The sequence below is a fragment of the Lithobates pipiens genome, unplaced genomic scaffold (assembly GCF_037356315.1).
Source record: "Lithobates pipiens isolate NorthernLeopardFrog02 unplaced genomic scaffold, aLitPip1_a1.2 Scaffold_13, whole genome shotgun sequence".
NCBI lineage: Eukaryota > Metazoa > Chordata > Amphibia > Anura > Ranidae > Lithobates > Lithobates pipiens.
The window spans coordinates 335672781-335695655 of record NW_027507718.1 but is presented as its reverse complement, the minus strand read 5'-3'; the positions used below and the strand labels follow the sequence as shown (position 1 = coordinate 335695655).

The 22875-nt window shown below is 41.3% G+C and overlaps 1 protein-coding gene across 4 annotated transcripts in view; it reads right to left on the bottom strand.

Annotated features, from left to right (window-relative positions):
- ARHGAP10 (Rho GTPase activating protein 10) overlaps positions 1-22875 on the bottom strand; it is a 433763-nt gene that overhangs the window by 63798 nt on the left and 347090 nt on the right. For all 4 annotated transcript variants that reach the window (XM_077477009.1, XM_077477008.1, XM_077477011.1 and 1 more), the window contains one exon: positions 8053-8203. In XM_077477009.1, the coding sequence (XP_077333135.1) occupies positions 8053-8203 (151 nt within the window). The remainder of the gene's footprint in view (positions 1-8052; positions 8204-22875) is intronic.

Below are 22875 nucleotides of genomic sequence, written 5' to 3'. Positions count from 1 at the left end.
GGTTTGATAGTTTGGCTGAGAGCACAGCCAGTTTTTAAACTGTTTAAATCGATGGGTTTACTTCTACTTTATTTTCAAATAATTTTTATTGAGGTTTTCAACAAATACAATATATAAAACAGGTTGCCAAGTACATATTTATAGAACATCAGTATACATCGTATAATCATGTCAAACTCAGTATACAAACTAGAACTATCGAAGCTCTTGCCTACACCAGCACCCCATAAGGGATCTTGCTGTGTTGGTGAGGTCATACTTTGACTGATGGTTAATTTCAAACTGATCACTGGCTGTATCAAAGGTTAGAGTCCGAAAAATATAGAGTGAAAGTGAAAATGTAAATGATGTAACAAAGATAAGCAAAAAGAAAGGACCAAAACTTGGCCATTCAAGAAAGTTGATCACTGGAAAATCCGTAATAAAACCAAGCGCAATCCCATAGCTCCAATACTGGACTGTAAATGTAAGGAAAAAAAATAAACAGGAAAGATGGGCACTGGGGGGGGGGGGGGGGGGAGGGGGAAGGGGGTGTCTGTCGATCAGCTCCGTTCCCCGGACTCGTTGGGTGGGTGATGTTTTTTACTTCTACTTTAATGCATTCTGTAAATTAAAGTGGTTGTAAACCCCCCCCCCCCCAAAAAAGGGCATAATGAGCTAGTATGCATCACATACTAGCTTATTATGAAATACTTACCTTAGAACAATGCCGTTGCAGTGATCCCATCACACCGCTGTGACTGGCAACATGTCGTCCCGGAGTTATTTCCGGGTTCGCGGGCTCCAACGCTGTGATTGATCAGAGCCGTGATGACGTCACTCCCACACATGCGTGCGGGAGCCACCGGTAACGGCACAGCAGCTGAAGAAACGGCAGTGCAAATACAGTTAATATCTCCTAAACTGAGAAAAGAACAACTTTTACCTACAGGTAAGCCTATAATCAGGCTTACCTGTAGGTAAAAGTTGTTCTATAGGATTTACAACCACTTTAAGATAACAAAACCTTCTGTGTGTTGCAGCCCCCCTAATACTTACATGAGGCATAGCTCTATACAGCGATGTGCATGAGTGCCACGGCTGCCCATCTGATTGCCTGAGACAAAGCAGTGCCATTGGCTCCCACTGCTATCAAATTCAGTTGGCCAATCAGCAGAGAGAGAGGGGGCAGGGCCTAACCGTGCCCCCCCAGCAAGCTGCTTGCTAGGGGGGCACTTGACAGGAGGGAGGGGCCAGGAGCGCCAGCGAGGGACCTGAGAAGAGGATCGGGCTGCTCTGTGCAAAACAGAGCAGGTAAGAATAACAAATAGCCAACAAGTATCTCTGTGCTGGTCAAAAAAGGGTTAGAAATGCTGCAACTCAAATACAGGAAAGGGAATTAAAAACAAACAAAAAATAACAGTGCGCTGTACGTGTAACAAAATAATATGAACTAATGCTACAATGTCAGGTGAAGTGATTAACCACTTGCCGACTGCCGCTATATGTTGGCACAATGGCAGCAGTGGGCAAATGGGCGTACCTGTACGTCCTCTTTAATTAGTGGCCATGCGTGCTCGCCACGTAGAGCGTGACCACGCCCGCAGGACCAGAGGACTCCATGACACGATCGTGGGACACAGGCGGACATAAATCCGCAGAACGGGGAGAAACAAGGCATTTCCCCATTCTGCCTAGCGACAAGACATCTACTACAGTGATCGCTGTCATGTTATTGGTAGCCCACGCCCCCACAGTTAGAATCACTCCCTAGGACACACTTAACCCCTTGATCGCCCCCCTAGTGTTTAACCTCTTCCCTGCCAGTGTCATTTATACAGTAATCAGCGCATTTTTATAGCACTGATCACTGTATAAATGAAAATGGTCCCAAAATATTGTCAAAAGTGTCCGCCATAATCTCGTAGTCATGATAAAAGTCGCAGATTGCTGTCATTGCTAAGAAAAAAAAATGCCATAAAACTATCCCCTATTTTGTAGATGCTATAACTTTTGCGCAAACCAATGAATATACGCTTACTATGATTTTTTTTTACTAAACACATGTAGAATACGTATCAGTCTAAACGAAGGAAAACATTTGTTTTTTTAAATATTTTTGGGGATATTCATTTTAGCAAAAAGTAAAAAAATATTGCCTTTTTTGTTGCTCTTTTTTTGTTTATAGCGCAAAAAAAAAGGCAGAGGTGATCAAATACCACCAAAAGAAAGCTCTATTTTTGGGAAAAATTAGGACGTCAATTTTGTTTAGGCACAACGTCGCACGACCACGCAATTGTCAGTTAAAGCAGCACAGTGGCGAATCACAAAAAGTGCTCTGGCCAGTAAGGGGGTAAAATCTTCCAGGGCTGAATCGGTTAAAGTTAACCATATATTTTGACTTGGGTAACAAATTTAATTGCAAATATATATATGTGCATGAACACTCTCCTTCAAATCAAAGAAAAAAAAAAAAAAAAGTGCAAGACAAATGTGCATATGAATAACAAAAGTGAAAAATCTCAGTGAAAAATTGTGCACATGTAAAAAATTGCATACCTCAATTAGTTTTTTTTGTTTTGTAGGTCATACCATGTTTATAATTTTTAAAGAAGAAACAACAAAAAACGAGACTTCGTATCATTAAGTAGTTTTGAACCTTTTTCTAAAAACTTTCCTTTATTGCTTTCTCTGGCTTCATTAATGCAAGTCACGAGATCGCTATAGCTTCTACAGCGATGCATACACCTGCCAGTGGGGGTATCCAGTTATGGGACATGTACTTCATTACAGGAAAGAGGTGGGGAGTAGTGGCTGTAATGAGCTGCCGGTCAAGGCAGAAGGGATGAGCAGGGGGCATGACTGTGGACTGACTACAGAAGATACATGCATGCTGTACTCTTGCCCGGTGTGCCTGTATCTTCAACAGAATGACTCAAGACTTAAACTGACCACACTAGCATGGTTTCACCGCCACTCTTATTGTGGTCAGTTTACTTGTAGAAAGAGCAGCACAGGCAGGATCAACAAGGTAATATAGAACATCCACAGGCAGAAATGCATAACTGACTTGACAAATTCCATTTAAACAAATTATAAACCAAAAAAAAAAAAAAACGCACTGGCTTTTTAAACACCTTAAAGCAAAATTCACTGAGTGCAGTAAGACCTCGTTCACACTGGAGCATTTTTCAGGTGCTTTTGGGCTGTAAAATGCCTCCCCTGAAGCCCCAGTGTGAGAGTACAAGTGCTTTCACATTGTGGCAATACGCTTGCAGGACGTTAGAAAAAGTCCTGCAAGCAGCATCTTTGGGGTGTTGGAGGAACGGTCCACTGCAACTGTCCATTGAAATGAATGGGCAGCGGCGCTATTCAGGCACATTCAACCCTTTCTTCAGCCACTAGCGGGTGTTAATTGTGCTCCGCTAGCGGCTGAAAAGCACTGCTAAAACAATTGTAAAGCTCCGCTAAATCTTGTGGCGCTTTACCGCTGAAGCCTGGCATAGCTCAGTGTGAAAGGGCTCTTATGTCGTGTACACACGATTAGAATTCCGGACAGAAAAAGACTGAGGAGAGCTTATCATCGGAAAATGCGACTGTGTGTATGCTCCGTCAGAATTTAGCTGTCCGAATTTTCGCCAGCTAAAAATGGATAGCATGAAATTCTGATCGTGTGTATGCAATTCCGACACGCCAAAAATCAGGCATGCTCAGATTCAACTACGAGATGGAAGCTATTGGCTACTGGCTATTGAACTTCTATTTTCGTCCCGTCGTATGTGTGTGTACGACAGGGGTGCCCAAACATTTGAAGAGCGAGGACCACTTAAACGGTCACAGGTCACAATGAGCAGAGCGTGCGAATGACAGGTCTGTGTCCACTCTGCAATTGTGGAACTGATACATGGCCCGCTCTACTCTATAGGCCCTTCGATCCGCCCAGACGGAAGGGGATGGGTCCCCTTCTGTTTTTTATTTAGTGGATCGGATTGGAGGTAGGTAGGTGTAAATGGACACAAATCCGTTCACATCTGCAGCTTCATTAAAGTAAATGGACAGGTGGAACCTATCAGACCGATTGTGTTAGCTGAACTTTGCCATAGACCTGCAGGTGTGGTACACCTTCTGAATGTGCACCAAATCCACAGGGAATTACAGAAGTCAATGGGTCAGTGCAGGTAACTGCAGTGCACCTGCGGATCAGTTTGAAAGCAGCTCAGTAACCCCTGCAGAAGAGATATGCCCATATATACACTGTGATTTTAGAATATATACTGAACTTTAATAACAATCTTTCATTGAGGAATCTCCCTTGCTCCAGATATTTCTATCCCAGGTGGAGTGCAATTGGCATCACTCCGCCTGTGACAACAGCTGGCACTATGCAGGAAACATTGGCTTATGTGGCTCTGCTGCCTCTTCTAGGACTGGCTCCATTCAGAAAACTGATGGTCTGGGATGGCTGGTCAACAACCTGCGATCTGGGCTTGCCGACTCGCCGTCCCAGAGCAGGAGGTTGTGGGCCACAGCAGAGGGCTCCATGGCACCCCTGGTGTATGATATAATGAAATGAAACAATGTGATACCACCATAGACATTGTAAACTTTACAGAGTTGTAAACTCATTCTCCGCGTGTCGATTTCACCTTAGATAAGGGAGTAGGCCAAATGCACTTCACGCTGGTAATAGGGCTTGCAGACTGGAGTCAATCCACCCAGACCCCTCTGGGACACTGATGAGGAGAACTGCAGGCAGTGTTGCCAACCACCTGTATTTTTAAGGGCAGCCTGAAAAAACAGGGCACCCTTTGTCCTGTAGCAGGAGACAGGTGCCAGGAAAAAAAATGACTGCGACCAGCTTGGGTATGCACAGCTCCAGAAATTCCCAAGACGATCCGATCATTAGTTGACCCTGCATTCGGTCGGCGGGGTGGCAGTGTTCAGCCACCAGGGGGCGGGTCTAACAGAGGCTGTGAGCACGCGTAGTTGGTGCGTCTATTTGCTACCAGGAGGCGAGCTGTCCACACCCCGCCCACGATGATGTTATGCCGCATTTCCTGCTAAAAAACGCAGATGGCCTATAAAACTCCAGGGGCCAAATGGGCGGACGGAGGAGCCTCATGGAGTGGACAGTGCAATGGGCTGGCGTGTATGGGATGGGAGAGGTAGATTCAGACTGACAATACAGACTTGGACCACCGGGTTCCGAATGGACACACACCAGGCCCGTGCTAGCACACCCTGTTTCGTGCACAAGGTCAGTCACTCAGAGACAGAGTGAGTGACTCAGAGACAGACAGGCATGCAATCCCAGCAAGGGGGGAGGGGGGTTGTGGTGACAGTGGGAATTGAGAAATTATGAAATAAAATTGCGGTGACTAGTCACTCTCACCAACTCAGGCAGCAGGCCAGGAACACTGGCAGCGGCACTGTGACAGTCAGAGGCAGAGCTCCCCGGCCCCTGCTCCCCTGCCCCACCTGTGAGTGCTACTGTGGGGGAGATTGAAGGAAGGAGAGCAGAGGAGCACACTACTGTTGCCAACTGCCCGGTAATTTACAGGCAGCCCGTGAATTGCAGCCTCTGACCGCTTCCTGTACCATGTCTGCAGCCTACGACCATCTCCTGTACCATGTCCGCAGCCTCTGACCATCTCCTCTACCATGTCCGCAGCCTCTGACCACCTCCTATACAATGTCTGCAGCCTCCTCCCATACAATGTCTGCAGCCTCCAACCACCTCCTGTACAATGTGTGCAGCCTGTAACCACCTCTTGTACAATATCTGCAGAGTCTAACCACCTCCTGTATCATGGCCACAGCCTCTGACCACCTCCTGAATCATGCCCGCAGCCTCTGACACCTCTTGATCATGTTCATAGCCTCAGACCACCTTGTGTATCATGTCTGCAGCCTCTAACCACCTCCTGTATCATGTCTGCAATCTCTGACCAACTTGTCTTTTATCATGTCTGCAGTCTCTAAGGGAGTCTGGAGAGGAGTCAAGAGTGGGAGCAGCATGGGGATGGAGGGGGCTCATGGGAGGAGTCAGACGTGTGTGGACTGTGGAGAGGAGACTATGGGATAAAAACAGAGCAGTCAAGCTGGAGCTGTCTAAACCCTGCATGGTGCACCTGAGAGGTCAGTGACAGCACAGCCAGGCCAGTCTAAGGGATGTAAGGGGGCATGGATATAGAGGCCCCCCCTTACCTTTGTGTATTCACTCTGCGGAAGGTGGCCTCTGGTCACCAGAGTCCCCCCCACATCAGAGTTCCTGGCATTCCTCTTTACATCAAGAGTCTGCAGGATTCCCCCTTCGACCTCGATGTAAAGGGGAACCCTGATGTAAAGGGCAATACTGCAGACACTGATGTAAATGGGAATGCTGATGTAAAGGGGATTGCAGTGGACTCTAAAATAAGGTTTTCTCTGGTCACCAGAGACCCCCCCTTACATGAGTTCCCACTTAGATCATGATCTGCATCATTCCCTTTTATGTCAAAGTTCCCTTGCACTGTAAGGGGGAATCCTGCACAATCTGATATATGGGGCAACGCTGTGTTGGCTGGGTTATATTAACCTGACCTTCATGTAAATGGAGAAATATGGTTTTTGACTTTTGCTTAACTTAAACACATTTGCTAATAGCACTAACTACATGTATAAATATTGATGTTTGCACAGTTTAGCACTGAAAACTGCCACATGGCACTTTTTTTTTACAATGTTGGCAAAAAAAAAAGCGTCTGTCAGTACATTTCATGATTTCTGCCAGTAAAAAAATAAATTTGAAAATTTTGGCATCCCGTCAGTAAAGTTGGCAACACTGGCTGCAGGTCAATTTCTCACCTGACCTGCTGCCCTCATCAGGTATGTGCACTTGCTAGTTGCTTGTTGATGTGTTAAAGCATCATTGGCTCAAACTAACTTTAGCAGCTTCAACTTGTGGCTTTGCTCATGCTTCTTCCCTGCTGGATTTGTGTTTTTTTCTGTTGCTTACTTTTTCTCAGTGTGGATATGGTTTACGCTTATGACCTCTGCTTTTGTCAGCTATTGGGTGTCCATCTCCTACTGCACTTTGTATGATGAAATGTATGAACAAGCCTGCCTAAACATAATGGATATTCTAGGACTGGAATTTTGCATAAGGTGGACTTTGTTTAGTAGCGCATAGCTTCAGAGGGCGTTCTTCACTGCCAAGAGTTTTGCAAGTGAACATCACTGTGTATCCATTACACCAGACTCTTGCTCTGGAAGCGCTTATATACATACACCTACGGTGAGGTCATGCCATTGTTTGATCACTAGTCCAGTTCCATTTCATTAAATCATTCACATAGTATCAGTACATTTTGCTTAAAGTGTAAGTCCAGTTAAATTCTAACTGAGCCTAAATCTACTCCCACCTCCATTCTAAAACTTACCTATTCTGAAGCTGGTCCAGTCACATGATCAAGTTTCAGTGCTGGCTTCAGTTTAGAAGAGACAGCCAACAACGGATGTCCCATAGCAACCATATGGGTTCACATCGCCCATGCTCTGCAGCCATTGTCACTGCCTCTCCTCCACACTGAAGCCGGCATTCAGACACGATCTTGTGACCGGACTTAGAATTGGTATTTAGAGACATCTTTTCTTTTACAGGTTAGATCGAACAGTCTTAGAATGGAGGTGGGAGTAGGTTTAGGCTTAGTTAGAATTTGGATGGAATTCCACTTGAACGCTTGATGTGTGCTAGGATGAGCAGTGGCTGGTTGGATGACAAAGTTGTCATGCTGTCAAATTACTGTGTAAATTATTTTTTCAGGGTATATTATGCCTATTTGTTGTATTTTTTAAACCAATACATTAGCATTTTTGAATTAAGACTGTTTCTAAACCATTTCTGTTTCTCTTTTTTTGCCCAAAAACTAGACTATTCCGCAAGTTAGTCTATCCGACATGTGTCTGAAATGCTGGATTGTCATTCAGGGAGTGAGTCTATGGGAATTGTCTTGTAGCAACCTGAAAGATTTGGTGTAAAATGGGTAGCAGGAAGAACTATAACCAAAAGAGAAAAACAAAAACAAAACTTACTCAGAGCTGGCCCACTCCAGAAGATCACTGGTGTCTGGAATAAGATGGTTTTCCTCAAAACCAGGATCACTGCACATGGCTGTAGGAGTGAGAGACTGAGGTGAAAGGGAATCGGTACTACCCGTAGGAGTGTCTTCTTTAGGAGAGTTATCTGTTAAATGAAATACACAATTAATGAAAATATCTGTTAAAACGAGAAACATCAGCAAAAATATTAGACATTTTAACTAGAAAATACAGCCTAGAGTAGGCACAGAATACACAAAATCCTACAGAAAATATATTTTTACAAAGGAAACATGCCAGGAGAAAAACACAGGGGTCATCAATGCTGAGTTCTCCTCCTGAAAATAAAATTGTCATGCTGATGCTCTTGCCTCAATACTTGGGTATGCAGATAAGGAATTTTGACTTTCTGATCAGCATAACATACTTCAGGTTATTGACCAAAGTTAGTGAATCAGCCAGCCGATACCTGGGGTTTCAATTTTCAGTCTGAATAATAAACTCATTAGTGACCCTCACCCAATCTCCAATGTTTGGTTCCCAACACTGACTGTGCCTTTTTAGTAATTCAAAATAAGAAGAAACACAAGAATTCATGAGACAAAATATGCAATAAACAAGTGATTCAGGCTTCTAATATTCACTTAAAACAAAAAATATTTTTAGCATATATTTAACACAAATGGGTCTATTTATAAAACATTTGTTGGACAAATGTCACACACACATTCTCACTGAGGTATTTCAGAAAACTATACTGTGTTTTGACCAATAGCAGTAGCTGGAGATCATAGGAATTAATCCATTAGAAATTACAGTCAAAATTTGTTCAGTCTGCATGAATGTGCGTGATTTGTCCAGCAAATGTTTTATAAATAGACTCCTATATTAGAGTGTCCCGTCAGGCAAAACCTTCTTAATTTTAGGTAGGTGGGGGGGGGGGGGGGATAGCTGTTTTTTACGGTCATTCTGGGCTCCTGTATGAGAAATTTACCATTACTTCCTGTCCTGCAACAGTTTACAGGGAAGGAGGTGAAGAAAACTAAACAGAAACAGATATAAAAATGCTTTTCATGAGTAAGGCTAGAATTTGACAGATTTGTATTTCTGCTTGTGCCAATGAGCATAACATTAATTTCTATGGGGTGAGAGTTGTGTTTTTGGCATTTATTGCCTATAGAGAAAGTGCTTATGGTGTGTTTTTTCATAAGTCATGTGACTCAAAAACTACATCAAAAATGTAACACGGGTGTGTTATTGATTAGGGGGGTGCATTTTCGGTACAATTTTTTTTAACTGACCAAAATACAGCAAGCAAGATTTTTAACACCACAAAACGGAAGCACAACGGGCCAGTGTGAAGACATACATAGAATTTAAATCAGGGGTCTCAAACTGGCGGCCCTCCAGCTGTTGCTAAACTACAAGTCCCATGAGGCATTGCAAGGCTGACAGTTACAAGCGTGACTCCCACAGGCAGAGGCATGATGGGACTTGTAGTTTTGCAACAGCTGGAGGGCCGCCAGTTTGAGACCTCTGATTTAAAGGGATGCATTTTTCTTGTGCTTTTCTGGCGCTAAAGGTGCCAAATAATGGCCAACAAATTCACATTCATGATAATTAAAAAGTCGAACATAATACAATTCTATATAAAAATATATAGATTTTTTTAAAACTGTAATTTTGGCCAAGCGCATCCTGAATGTTCGGTACAAAAATTTCCATTCCTTGCAACTCAATTTGCAAATAAGCCCTTCATGCTAATAAGTGATTCCTGCTAATAAGCAATTCAGTCTTTAGCTACTGGCTAAAGTAAAAAAAAAAAAAAAAAAAAATCAAAATGATTAGTAAAAGGTATCTTAATTTACAAATACCCCAAATAACCCTGCAGTACCACACTATTTATAATGTGGATTTAAGGTTTCCATCAATAATAATAAATCAATGTACAAAGCATATTTAGCTTCATTGATCAAGCACTACATGACTTTTACACAGTTGATTGTGGGAGTAAAAACAATGCACACATATTCATTGTGTGTAAGCGTGTCTACATAAAAGACAGCATATGATAGATTTTTTGGTTGTTAGGTTTACGCATCCACTAAATTCTGTACTTAAAAAGATGGCAACTGAAATTCTTTTTATTGCATACGTGAAGACCAAGTAAAACAAACATGCTGGAATCAAAGCCGAGAGTTATTCAGAAGGACTTGAGCAACTTAAAATTTCTAAATAATAAGGGCAGCCAAAAAATTTTTTAGAATGAGGTCAGCTAGTGAAAACAATTCATTTTCTGCAACAGAGGGAAAAAGTCAGTTTGTGCCAGGGCTTCATTAATCATAGTGAAAACTTCCAAATGATACAGAAGCGAAAGTAGAACATTTAAAAGATTCAAAACCTTCAAGGGAGCCAATTTACAGGTGCTTAAATATTGGTGTGAAAAAACATTAACATTGCTATAACAAATTTCAATAATTCTTAAAAACATATGTACACCAAGAAAAGCTAAAAAACAAAACATAACAAAAAACAATCATTTAAAAAATACTCTTGAATTAACTTTTGCTTCAGTTAGGACAATCTTTTTCTTTTAGGCTTCAGCTTGTATATTTTTTTGGGAACAAAAGCAGTCAAGTTCAATTAAAGACTGCCAAGTGCTGAAGCGCGTTGCAAGTGCTTGCACCCCAGGGCAGGGACACCAAACCCAGTTAACAAGTTTCCCTACGTAGAGGTGAAACCTGTCTTCTTTACTACAATGGCTAACAGTAATCTTCATACTTGGCATATTTTCTACCTTGGTTTGGCATGCAATAATTACTCACAGTCATAAATAAATTCCTCCCAAACCTGTCTTCCAACTCACATTTGGCAGTTTCTACTTTTATACTGAGTAAAATTTACATGCATAGTCTGTGTACTGCATCACATATCACCAAACATCAGCAAAATGGCAACATGGACTGTTAAATAGCACAATACATTTAATGGTGAAAAATGGGACAGCAATTCTCCATATTACATTAAATACAGTGTGGCTAACAGGCTCACACACAGAACATCCTAAGCATTAGTGTCACACAGGCACAGAAAATAGTTTTTTTACACAAAAAGTAATAGTTCAAAATGTTTGTGACGTGGCCATTTTGAAAAGGATACAGTGCTCACAACATTAACATGGAATTAACATGGATTGTTAATGGATTTGCATCATTTGTGCATAACTATTCACTCCCCTAAAGTCAATACTTTGTAGAGCCACCTTTTGCAGCTATCACAGCTCCAAGTCACTTTGGATAAGTCTCTATGAGCTTGCCACATCTTACCACTGGGATTTTTGCCCATTCCTCCTTGCAAAACTGCTCCAGCTCCTTCAAGTTGGATGGTTTGCGCTTGTGAACAGCAATCTTTAAGTCTGACCACAAATGTTCTATTGGATTGAGGTCTGGGCTTTGACTAGGCCTTCCCAACACATTTACATGTTTCCCCTTAAACCGCTTAAGTGTTGCTTTAGCAGTGTGTTTAGGGTCATTGTCCTGCTGGAAGGTGAACCTCCGTCCTAGCCTCGAATCACACGCAGAGTGGTACAGGTTTTGCTCAAGAATATCCCTGTATTTAGCACCATCCATCTTTCCCTCAACTCTGACTAGTTTCCCAGTCCCAACTGCTGAAAAACATCCCCACAGCATGATGCTGCCACCACCACGTTTCACTGTGGGGATGGTGTTCTTTGGGTGATGGCCAAGAAGTTAAATTTTAATCTCATCAGACCAGAGCACTTTCCTCCATACATTTTGGGAGTCTCCCTCATGCCTTTTCGCAACTCAAAATGTGCCATTTTGTTTTTTTCTGAAAGTAATGGCTTTCTTCTGGCCACTCAGCCATAAAGCCCAAGTCTATTGAGCATACGGCTTATTGTTATCCTATGTACAGATACTCCAGTCCAGTCTCTGCTGTGGAACTCTGCAGCTCCTCCAGGGTTAGCTTAGGTCTCTGTGCTGCCTCTATGATTAATGCCCGGTCCGTGACTTTTGGTGTTTTGGCAGGTTTGCTGGTGTACCATGTTCTTTCCATTTGGTTATGATATATTTAATGATGCTCCTAAGGATCACCAAATATTTTTATTTTTTTTTATAACCTACCCTGACTTGTACTTAACAACATTGTCCCTTACTTATTTGGAGAGTTCCTTGGTCTTCATGGCAGTGTTTGGTTAGTGGTGCCTCTTGCTTAGGTGTTGCAGCCTCTGGGGCCTTTCAAAAAGGTGTGTATATGTAATGACAGATCATGTGACACTTAGATTGCACACAGGTGGACATCATTTCACTACTTATGTGACTTCTGAAGGTAATTGGTTGCAGCAATGCTTTTTATGGGCTTTATAACAAAGGTGGTGAATACATACGTACATGGCAATGATTTTTGTATTTATAAAAAATAGTTTATGTATATAGTTTTCTAATTTTAGTTCACCAACTTAGACTATTGTGTTCTGATCCATCACATATAATTTAGATTCAAAAAACATTGAACTAAAGGCTGTAATGTAACAAAATAGGTAAAAAGCAAAAGGGGGGTGAATACTTTTGCAAGGCACGGTACGTGCCTGACATCCATCCACACAGAGAAAGTAGTGGACTTGGACTCTGTCCAAACTAGAAGTTAGGGTTTGAAGTTTAGTTATTTCCGGTATTTATATAGCACCAACATATTGTACATTGATATCATCAGTCCTTGCCCTGAAGGAGCTTACAATCTAAGATCCCTAAACTCACATGCATATACACACACACACACACACTCAAAATGAAGGCAGCCTAATGCCTCCCCCAGTGCTTTTATGTTCTGCTGGGGGGGGGGGGGGGGAGTCTATGGACACAAATATTACTGTTAGTGGCTATAGCCTTGTGTAAAAAAAAAAAAAAAAAAAAAAGACAGGCTCATTGTACCCAAGTTGATCAAAGGATTGACTAGGGTACAATCAGCCTGCCCATACATGTATCGAATCTCAGCCACTACCTGCTGAACTAGTCGAATGTCAAACTATGTAAGGTCGGCTTAACACCAGAAGCAATAAAAGTAGGCAGACACGGGGTATACACTTGGTCTTCTGAAGAGAAATGACCCTGGCCCTGATCTCCCAGGGAGCAAAACTTCTGATGGGGACTGGGGTACTTGTCGACCCCATACCCGAGGCAAGGTCCACCCAAGTACTAAGTGGGGCTCCCCTGAAGGGAGACCCCATGAGAGGGGGAGAGCCTGACCATAATGCTCTTGTGCCCTCCCACTCAAGGCAGGTTCAAGGATCTACACCCTACTAGTGCTAGTTATAGAACAGTGATGGTGAACCTTGGCCTCCAGATGTTTGGGAACTATATTTCCCATGATTCTCATGCACTCTGCAGTGTAGTTGAGCATCATGGGAAATGTAGTTCCAAAACATCTGAGGTGCCTAGGTTTGCCATCAATGTTTTAGAGCAATACAATGGCTGGTCTTCTGACATGTATGATAATTCCTCCAGTCCCAGCCAAAAGGCCCAGCCCAGATGGCAGGTGTGAAAAAAGCATAAGGACAATTTAGACAGGATCCAATTATCCTATCAGCATGATCTGGGAGTGTGGTAGGAAACCATAGGGAGAACCTAACTGCATTGCACTCTTAGTAATGCGTACCCTATACTTTATACTTATAGTAGAACTTTAGTCCCGGAGGGATTTGCCCCCTCCCAGACCAGACCATTTTTTTGATACGGCACTGCGTTGCATTAACTGACAATTGCGCAATCATGCAACACTGTACCCAAACAAAATTTATGTCCTTTTATCCTCACAAATAGATATTTCTTTTGGTGGAATTTGATCATCTCTGCAGTTTTTAATTTTTGCGCTATAAACAAAAAAGTGCATACATTTTTGAAAAAAAAACAATTTTGTACTTTTTGCTGTAATAAATATCCCATTTTTTTTTAAGAAAATATCTTCATCAGTTTAGGCTGCTATGTATTCTTTTACATATATTTGGTAAAAAAAAAAAAAAAAAAAAAAAAAAAAAAATCGCACTAAACGTACTGATTGGTTTGCAGAAAAGTTATAGCATCTACAAAATAGGGGATAGATTTATGCCATTTTAATTTTTTTTATTAGTAATGGCGGTGATCTGTGATTTTTATTGGGACTGCAACATTGTGACACATCAGATACTTTGTACACTTTTTTGGGACCAGTGACATTTATACAGCGACCAGAGCTAAAAATAACCAATGATTACTGTATAAATGTCACTGGCAGGGGAGGGGTTAACACTATGGGGCGATCAAGGGGTTAACTGTATTCCCTATGTGTGTTTCTAACTGTGGGGGGAGTGTGATCGACTAGAGGAGGAGACAGATTGTTATTCCTACTTAGTAAGAGCACATGATTTGTCTCCTCTCCCCTGACAGAACCAGGATTTGTGTGTTTACACACACAGATCCCGGGTTCTCAATCTGTCACGAAAGATCACGGGTGCCCGGTGGTCATTGCGCCCACCGTGCATGCACATCGGCTCCAGGGACACACTACGGGGTACGCCTGCTAGAGTGTCTTAAAGAGAAAACAGCTATGACGGCTTGCGCAGCAGCGTCAACCTGCTGCAGTATAACTGCTGCGGCTGGTGGGGAAGAGGTAAAATAGTTTGTTTGGACAAAGCTAGTCTAAATTAACCATTTACTTCCCTAACAGATGCAGCTGCTCTGAAAGCTGTATAAACTATATGCAGCCGCAGCTACACAGTGCTGTGTTCTGGCAGCAGTATGGCCACTTCCCATTCCACTACCAGAACAAAATCAAGTCTGAGTGCTGCTCAGGCAATCACAGGGAGCTTTGTATTCTATGAATGAATACAAGGCTTCTTTTTATTAGGGGAGAGTGTGATGTCATCCGCCTGCCTTTCTGCCTCAGAGGAAGCTTTGTATTTATTCAAAGAATACATAGCGCACTGTGAATTGCGGAGCGACTCGATTTTGTTCCTGAAGCAGGATGGGAAGTCCCTATATTGCTGCCAGAATGCAGCGCTGTTCAGTGTACGTGGCTGAGGCTACATACAGCTTATACAGTGACCACAACTGCTTCATCGGTTAGTGAAGTAAATCATTTGTTTAGACCTGCTTGGTCCAAACGAATATTCAAAGTCCACTAAAACCTGTAGTTCGGCTTTAAAAGGGAATGCATAGTAATTTGTATTTATATTTTCTTGATGTTCCAATAAAAAAAATAAAAAAAAACGAGAGAATGAAATATTGCATATGAATGATTCACATTTTATATTCTAGCAAGAAGGTGGAGGCTAATTTTAACTGCTTTGCCAAAAAGTCTGTCGTTTACATATACAGGCAGTCCCCAGGTTACAAACAAGATAGGGTCTGTGGGTGTGTTCTTAAGTTGAATTTGTATGCAAGTTGGAACAGGTACATTTTTTAAATTTTTTTTTTTTAAGTGTAACTCCAACAAAAGTGAGTACACCCCTAAGTGAAAATGTCTTAATTGGGTTAAATTAGCCATTTTCCCTCCCCAGTGTCATGTGACTCATTAGTGTTAAAATTTCTCAGGTGTGAATGGGGAGCAGGTGTGTTAAATTTGGTATTATCGCTCTCACTCTCATACTGATCACTAGAAGTTCAACATGGCACCTCATGGCAAAGAACTTTCTGAGGATCTGAAAAAAAAGAATTGTTGCTCTACAAAAGATGGCCTAGGCTATAAGATGATTACCAAGACCCCGAAAATGAGCTGCAGCATGGTGGCCAAGACCATACAACAGATTAACAGGATAGGTTCCACTCAGAATAGGCCTCACCATAGTCGACCAAAGAAGTTGAGTGCATGTGCTCAGCGTCATATGCAGAGGTTGTCTTTAGGAATTAGATGTATAAGTGCTGCCAGCAAAGCCGATCAGCAGCATCTGCTCGCAGGGGAGACTGTATAGGTAATGAGGGCACTGATCATCAGTGCCCTAATGATCAGTGCAGCCCCAGCAGTGCCCGGTGACACCAATCAATGCCCACCAGTGCCACATCTCAGTGCCCATCAGTGTACATCAATGCAGGAGGAACAAATACTTATTTACAAAATTTACTGACAGAAACGAATCCCACCCCCCCCCCCCCCACCCAAAATTGTCTGTCTTTTTTCATTTTTTTTAAGGAATGATTACCACCAAAAGAAGCTCTATTTGTGGGATGAAAAATTATAAAATGTAATTTAGTTACAGCGTTACATGGCCGCGCAATTGTCAAAGTGTAAGCGCTGAAAGCTGAAAATTGGCCTGGACAGGAAGGGCGTGAAAGTGCCCGGTATTGGAGCCATTAAACAAGCATCAAATATCCAAACATGTGAAGTTTTTGACCAAGTGGCTCTTCGTATATCTCTGTATATATCTATTCCTACAAGTTGACTGCAGACTCCACACGCAGCCACGCACATTGTGCAAGAAGGGCTTGAGTAGCTAAAAGTTACTTTTCTTCTCATTAACTCATGAAGTTTTTGGAGAAGGAAAAACAGCCTAAAGTTCTCATCTAATCCCAAGTGCCACACTTTGATGATCTGAAATACTGATTGATATTGCCAACTGCGATTGACATTTACTACATAATATGGCCATGTACACTCCATGTGCTATATACAAGCTTTATAAATCAGAAAACTAGTGAGACAGAAACTTGTCAAGTCGCTGTATTCTATATTAGAAAATAACTGGATGTGTTTATATCAAGCAATGAATTTCAGTCCCCAAACACTGGCTAGTCATTAATAGATGTAGGTCAGAGAGTACCTTTTAGCAATAGTCTATTTTATTGAAACACTTCCTGCACAAGCCTCTCCAGAGACTTCATGTGGATGATTTAATTTTACTAAGTTCTTTATTTCTTGAACTTGTAAATACAGTTCCAAACCAGAAATCTAATACCTGGCTGACATAATTCCAGGAGAACAGCTGGGTAAAGTTTGTTCAATCCAATCATATTTCACACAGAGCTGCCAGGTGGAAAAAAAAAAAAAAAACATGAAAAGCCCAGTACAAGAGACACATAGCAAAACAGTGTAAAAATTGTAGCCATTAAAAAGTTTTAACCAATGAATGCGAAGATTTCTAATAATTTACCCCCACCCTATTCCTTAAAACTATAGGTATTGATAAACCTCCAGAATAACTTTGGGGATATGCTTCATAAGAGGCTGTTGTGTGGACTTGATATCTCAAAGTCACTTGTCTGTCCTTGAATAAATCAAGAACCTCCATCTTATAGATTTTAAAAATACAAATGCATTGCATTATGGGCTTATAACTGATTTCTAACTAATCAAATGGAATTTATAGCGTCTTAAATGACTATATACTTGTAAATTGTAAAAGATCAGGGGGATACCAGTAATAATTTGTATTATTTGCGTGTTACATTTTTTATTCTCTTGTTTCTATGTATAGCTTGTGATAAATTAGGTACAAGTGCAGCCACATTACATTTACAGGTTACATAGTTACATAGTAGGTGAGGTTGAGAAAAATAAAATAAAAATAAAAACACAAGTCCATAAAGTCCAACCTGTGTGTGTGCTTTTATGTTCGTATTACATTGTATATCCCTGTATGTTGTGGTCATTCAGGTGCTTATTTAATAGTCTTTTAAATTCTCGATGCTCCCCGCTGAAACCACCACCTGTGGAAGAGAATTCTAAATCCTTACCACTCTTATCCCTTGTGCACATGATCAGAGATTCCGACGGAATGTGTCCTATCGAACCGTGTTGTTGGATAATCCGACTGTGTGTGGTATGCATCGGATTGTTTCCGTCGGAATATCCGTCGGACCCAATTTTCCAACTTGTTGGAAATATTTTCCAACAAACTGGTCCGATCGGACATACTCTGATCATGTGTAGAGAATTTTGATCGGACAAAGTGTCACGCATGCTCAGATCAAATTCCTACATCAAAGCTATTGGCTACTAGCGTGAACGTAGTCCCGTCGTAACAAAATAACGTCATCACGTTCTGAACGATCGGTTTTTCCGACAACTTGGTCCGACCGTGTGTATGCAACAGTTTCGGACACAATCCGTCGGACAAAATCCACCGGATTTGGTTGGCAGAATGTCTGACCGTGTGTACAAGGGCTAACACTAAAGAACCCTTAAACTGCTTCTCTTCTCATTTCTAGTGAATGGCCACATGTCTTTTTAAACTCCCTTTCATGGAAAAGTTTTATCCCTATTGTGGGATCACCAGTAACCCTGGTTTTCCAGCATGCACGTCCAACAGTAGTCAGGCCCGGCTGTCATATACACGGGCCAAATGAAGGATATTTTTTATTGAACCGGACAATGTAACCCAACAGAAGCACAAGTGTACTAGGCTAAATGAACAGGAAAGAAGAAGAAATCTCTCCTATAGTGTAACAAAAATAAAAACCTGAGAACCACCAAGTCAAACACAAAAAAAGTTGCTCAGAACTTAAGGTAGAACTCCAGGCACCTACAGTGTCCTGAAAAAGTATTCATAACCCTTGAAATTTTCCACATTTCGTCATGTTACAACCAAAAAGGTAAATGTATTTTATTGGGATTTTATGTGATAGATCAACACAAAGTGGCACATAATTGAGAAATTTTATATGTGAAAAGTGTGGCATGCATTTGTATTCAGCCTCCTTTACTCAGATACCTCTAACTAATCTAGAGGAATCAATTGCCTTCAGAAGTCACCTAATTAGTAAATAGAATCCACCTGTTAGTAATTTAATCTCAGTATAAATACAGCTGTTATGTGAAGCCCTCGGGTTTGTTAGAGAACCTTAGTGAATAAACAGCATCATGGAGGCCAAGAAACACACCACACAGTTCAGAAATAAAGTTGAGTTGTGGAGAAGTTTAAAGCAGGGTTAGGTTATAAAAAAACTATCCCAAGCTTTGAACTTCTCACAGAGCATGGTTCAATCCATCCAAAAATGGAAAGAGTATGGCATAACTGAAAACCTACCAAGACATGGCTCTCCACCCAAACTGACAGGCCTGGCAAGAAAAGCATTAATCAGAGAAGCAGCCAAGAGGCCCATGGTAACGCTGAAGGAGCTGCAGAGATCCACAGCTCAGGTGGGAGAATCTGTCCACAGGACAAATATTAGTTGTGCACTCCACAAATCTGGCCTTTATGGAAGAGTGGCAAGAAAAAAGCCATTGTTAAAAGAAAGCAATAAGAAGTCCCATTTGCAGTTTGCGAGAAGCTACGTGGGCGACACGACAAACATGTGGAAGAAGGTGCTCTTGTCAAATGAGACCAAAATCAAACTTTTTGGCTTAAAAGCAAAAAGTTATGCATGGCAGAAAACTAACACTGCACATCATTCTGAACACACCATCTCCACCATGAAACATGGTGGTGGCAGCATCATGTTGAGATGGATGGAGCCATATACAGGGCAATTTTAGAATAAAACCTGTTAAAGTCAGCAAAAGACTTGAGACTGGGGCGGAGGTTCACCTTCCAGCAGGACAACAACCTTAAAAATACAGCCAGAGCTACAATGGAATGGTTTAGATCAAAGCATGTTTATTTTTAGAATGGCCCAATCAAAGTCCAATTGAGATTCTCTGTGGCAAGACTTGAAAATTGCAGTTTACAGACGCTCTCTATCCAATCTGAGCTTGAGCTATTTTGCAAAGAAGAATGGGCAAAAAATGTCACTCACTAAATGTGCAAAGCTGGCAGAGACATCCCCAAAAAGACTTGCAGCTGTAACTGCAGCGAAAGGTGGTTCTACAAAGTATAGATTAACCCCTTCCTGACCAGTCGCCACAGTTATACTGCGGCAGGATGGGTACCCTGAGAGAGCTGTCATAGTTGTATGTCAGCTCTTTAAGATGCTGTAGCACAGGCGCGTGGCCACAGCGTGTTCCCAGAGCCGACACGAGTGTCCGGCGGGCTGGATGACTGCTGAGCACCCATGATCGCTCATGACAGAATAAGAACCGAGATCTGTGTGTGTAAACACACAAATCCTGGTTTTGTCAGGGGAGAGGAGCGGGATCGTGTGTTCCTAATAAGTAGTAACAACGATCTCTCTCCTCGTCTAGTCAGTCACATCCCCCCCCAGTTAGAACACATCTAGGGAACGCATTTATCCCCTTGATCACACCCTAGTGTTAACCCCTTTCCTGCCAGTGACATTTATACAGTAATCAGTGGCTATTTTTAGCTCTGATTGCTGTATAAATGTCGCTGGTCCCAAAAAAGTGTAAAAAGTGTCCGATGTGTCCTTCACAATGTTGCAGTCCCGATAAAAATCACAGATCACCGCCATTACTATTAAAAAAATAAATAATAATAATAATAATAAAAAATGCCATAAGTCCATCCCCTATTTTGTAGGCGCTATAACATTTGTGCAAACCAATCAATATACGCTTATTGTGATTTGTTTTACCCAAAATATGTAGACACATACATATTGGCCTAAACTGATGACAATTTTTTTTATTTCATTTTTTTGGGATATTATAACAAAAAAGTATAAAATAATGTGTTTTTTTCAAAATTGTTGATCTTTTTGTTTATAGCACAAAAAAAAAAACGCCAAGGTGATCAAATACCTCCAAAAGAAAGCTCTATTTGTGGGAAAAAAAAAAAAAAAGGACAAATTTTATTTGTTAAAGCGACACAGTGCCATATTGCAAAAAAAAGCCTGGTCAGGAAGGGGGTAAATTCTTCTGGGGCTGAAGTGGTTAAGGGTGGCTGAATATAAATGCAGACCACATTTCTCACATATTTGTAAACAATTTGGCAAACCATTTATCGTTTTACTTCCACTTCACAATTATGTGCCATTTTGTGTTGGTCTATCACAAAATCCCAATAAAATACATTTACAGTTTTGGTTGGAACATAAAATGTGGAACATTTCAAGGGGTATGAAAACTTTTTCAAGGCACTGTATGTTTACTACAGTAAGCATTTAGGTTAGGTTAACACGGTTGCAAGTACTGTGTGCTTCATTTTAATGGGCTGCAGTGCCTTTTGGGAAACACAGGGTGCTGTGCGGTTCTGCTCTCCTGAACGGCATTCTTGCTGTGGGTACGCAAGTATGGCAATGCGTGCAATTTACATGCGTTCCTGTTATAGTGTGAACCTGGCTGTAATTTTTGGTAAGCAAAAGGTTGCTACATGTCTAGAGGGATGCTGGTGTTGTATAAGGACTCTGTTACAAAACTGGTTCTACTCACATTGGTATAATTTATCAGAATCTTCCACTCTGCTTTCAAGTGTGCTGGCACAGACTACTGAAATATCTTCAGAACAAAGGCTAGTAAGACTATCAAATTAAATTTCCTGAACTCCTTTCAATGTATATAGCTGACTTGAGCAGGATTTTTTTTTAACAAAACTGGGAGTTTCTATTAAAAAATGCAGACTCTGCTAGATTGCTAAAAGCAAGCATATTACCTGGTTGAATAGTGCTGTGTACAACTTTCCAAGTTTGCCTTGCTTCTATGACAACTTGCAGCCATTTATTATAGCATGTAATGCCTTAGGGATAAACAAACTGAGATCATGTACAGCGAAATGGGAAAGCAAATTAAAAGCATGATTAAAGGATCATTTCCTCCAATGAGAAGTGAGATCCAGAGTCACTAAGTAGTTTTATGGATATTTGTCAAACAGCAAAATAAGCTACCATACAAAACACCACTTTATATATAGGGATTAGGTGATGATTGCATGACCTAATGTAAAGATGCCCATAGACAGGCAGTGATAGCTAAAGAAATAGACAAACACATTGCTCACACAAAATACAGCGTAGAGAGATGCCAAAGTGAAATGCTTAAAAACACCCTAAAGGTATTGAGAGGCGACCTACAACATACAGCAAGGCTTTTTTTTTTTGTACTGCTTAATTGTTTGCTGTGACCACGAGCTATATTCCAAGATTTCAGCCATTTTTAAAACACCAACTGCAAATACAAGCTACACCACACAAAGATTAATGAAAGCAGGGACTACACTTAACACCACACCAAGGACATGTAATGACATTTCCTTCTATGTGACATATTATATTATATATATATATATATATATATATATATATATATATATATATATATATATATATATACTGTGCCAAAGGATATCCATTAATTTTTGAGATTTATTTACATAGCTCAGCCAAAAATCAAGTCACATTAAGGTACTCACAGTAGTTGCTTTGAAAAATACATGCAAAGTGTTACTAAACCCACAACAGTAAAATCAGTCTGTATATGCAGTAAAGCATGCTTGTTATACCCACTCAGGAACCTTAAGGGGTTAAACCTGTGTATTGTGTGTAAAATGGCAGTTTGATCAGGTGTTCTCTGATCCTCCCGCTCTTCCACAGTCCCCAATCCATCTCCTGATAGTGCAGAACCTTGGGGAACTCTGTACATGCTCAGTGTGGTGTGATCGGCACCAGGCCAATCAGCACTGCCCAGACAGAGGGTCAGGGGACCTCATAGAACAATCCGAGGAGAATAAAAACTCCTCCTATAAGCTTTAACCAGTGTTTGGCCGGACACTTATATTAGTCACAAGACTGCTATTTACTGCTGATGGGAAATATTTAGCAGTTTATATTTACTAAAACAATTGCATTTTCATGTGCTGTGTACTGTGGGAGAGCAGATACAGTGAATGCAGGGTCCTGGGTTTAGTAACACTTAAGTATTGTATTAAGTAGAATGTATTAATTAGTAATGATAAACAAACACTGTTTAATTGACATTGCCTCCTCCATTTCTGCATGT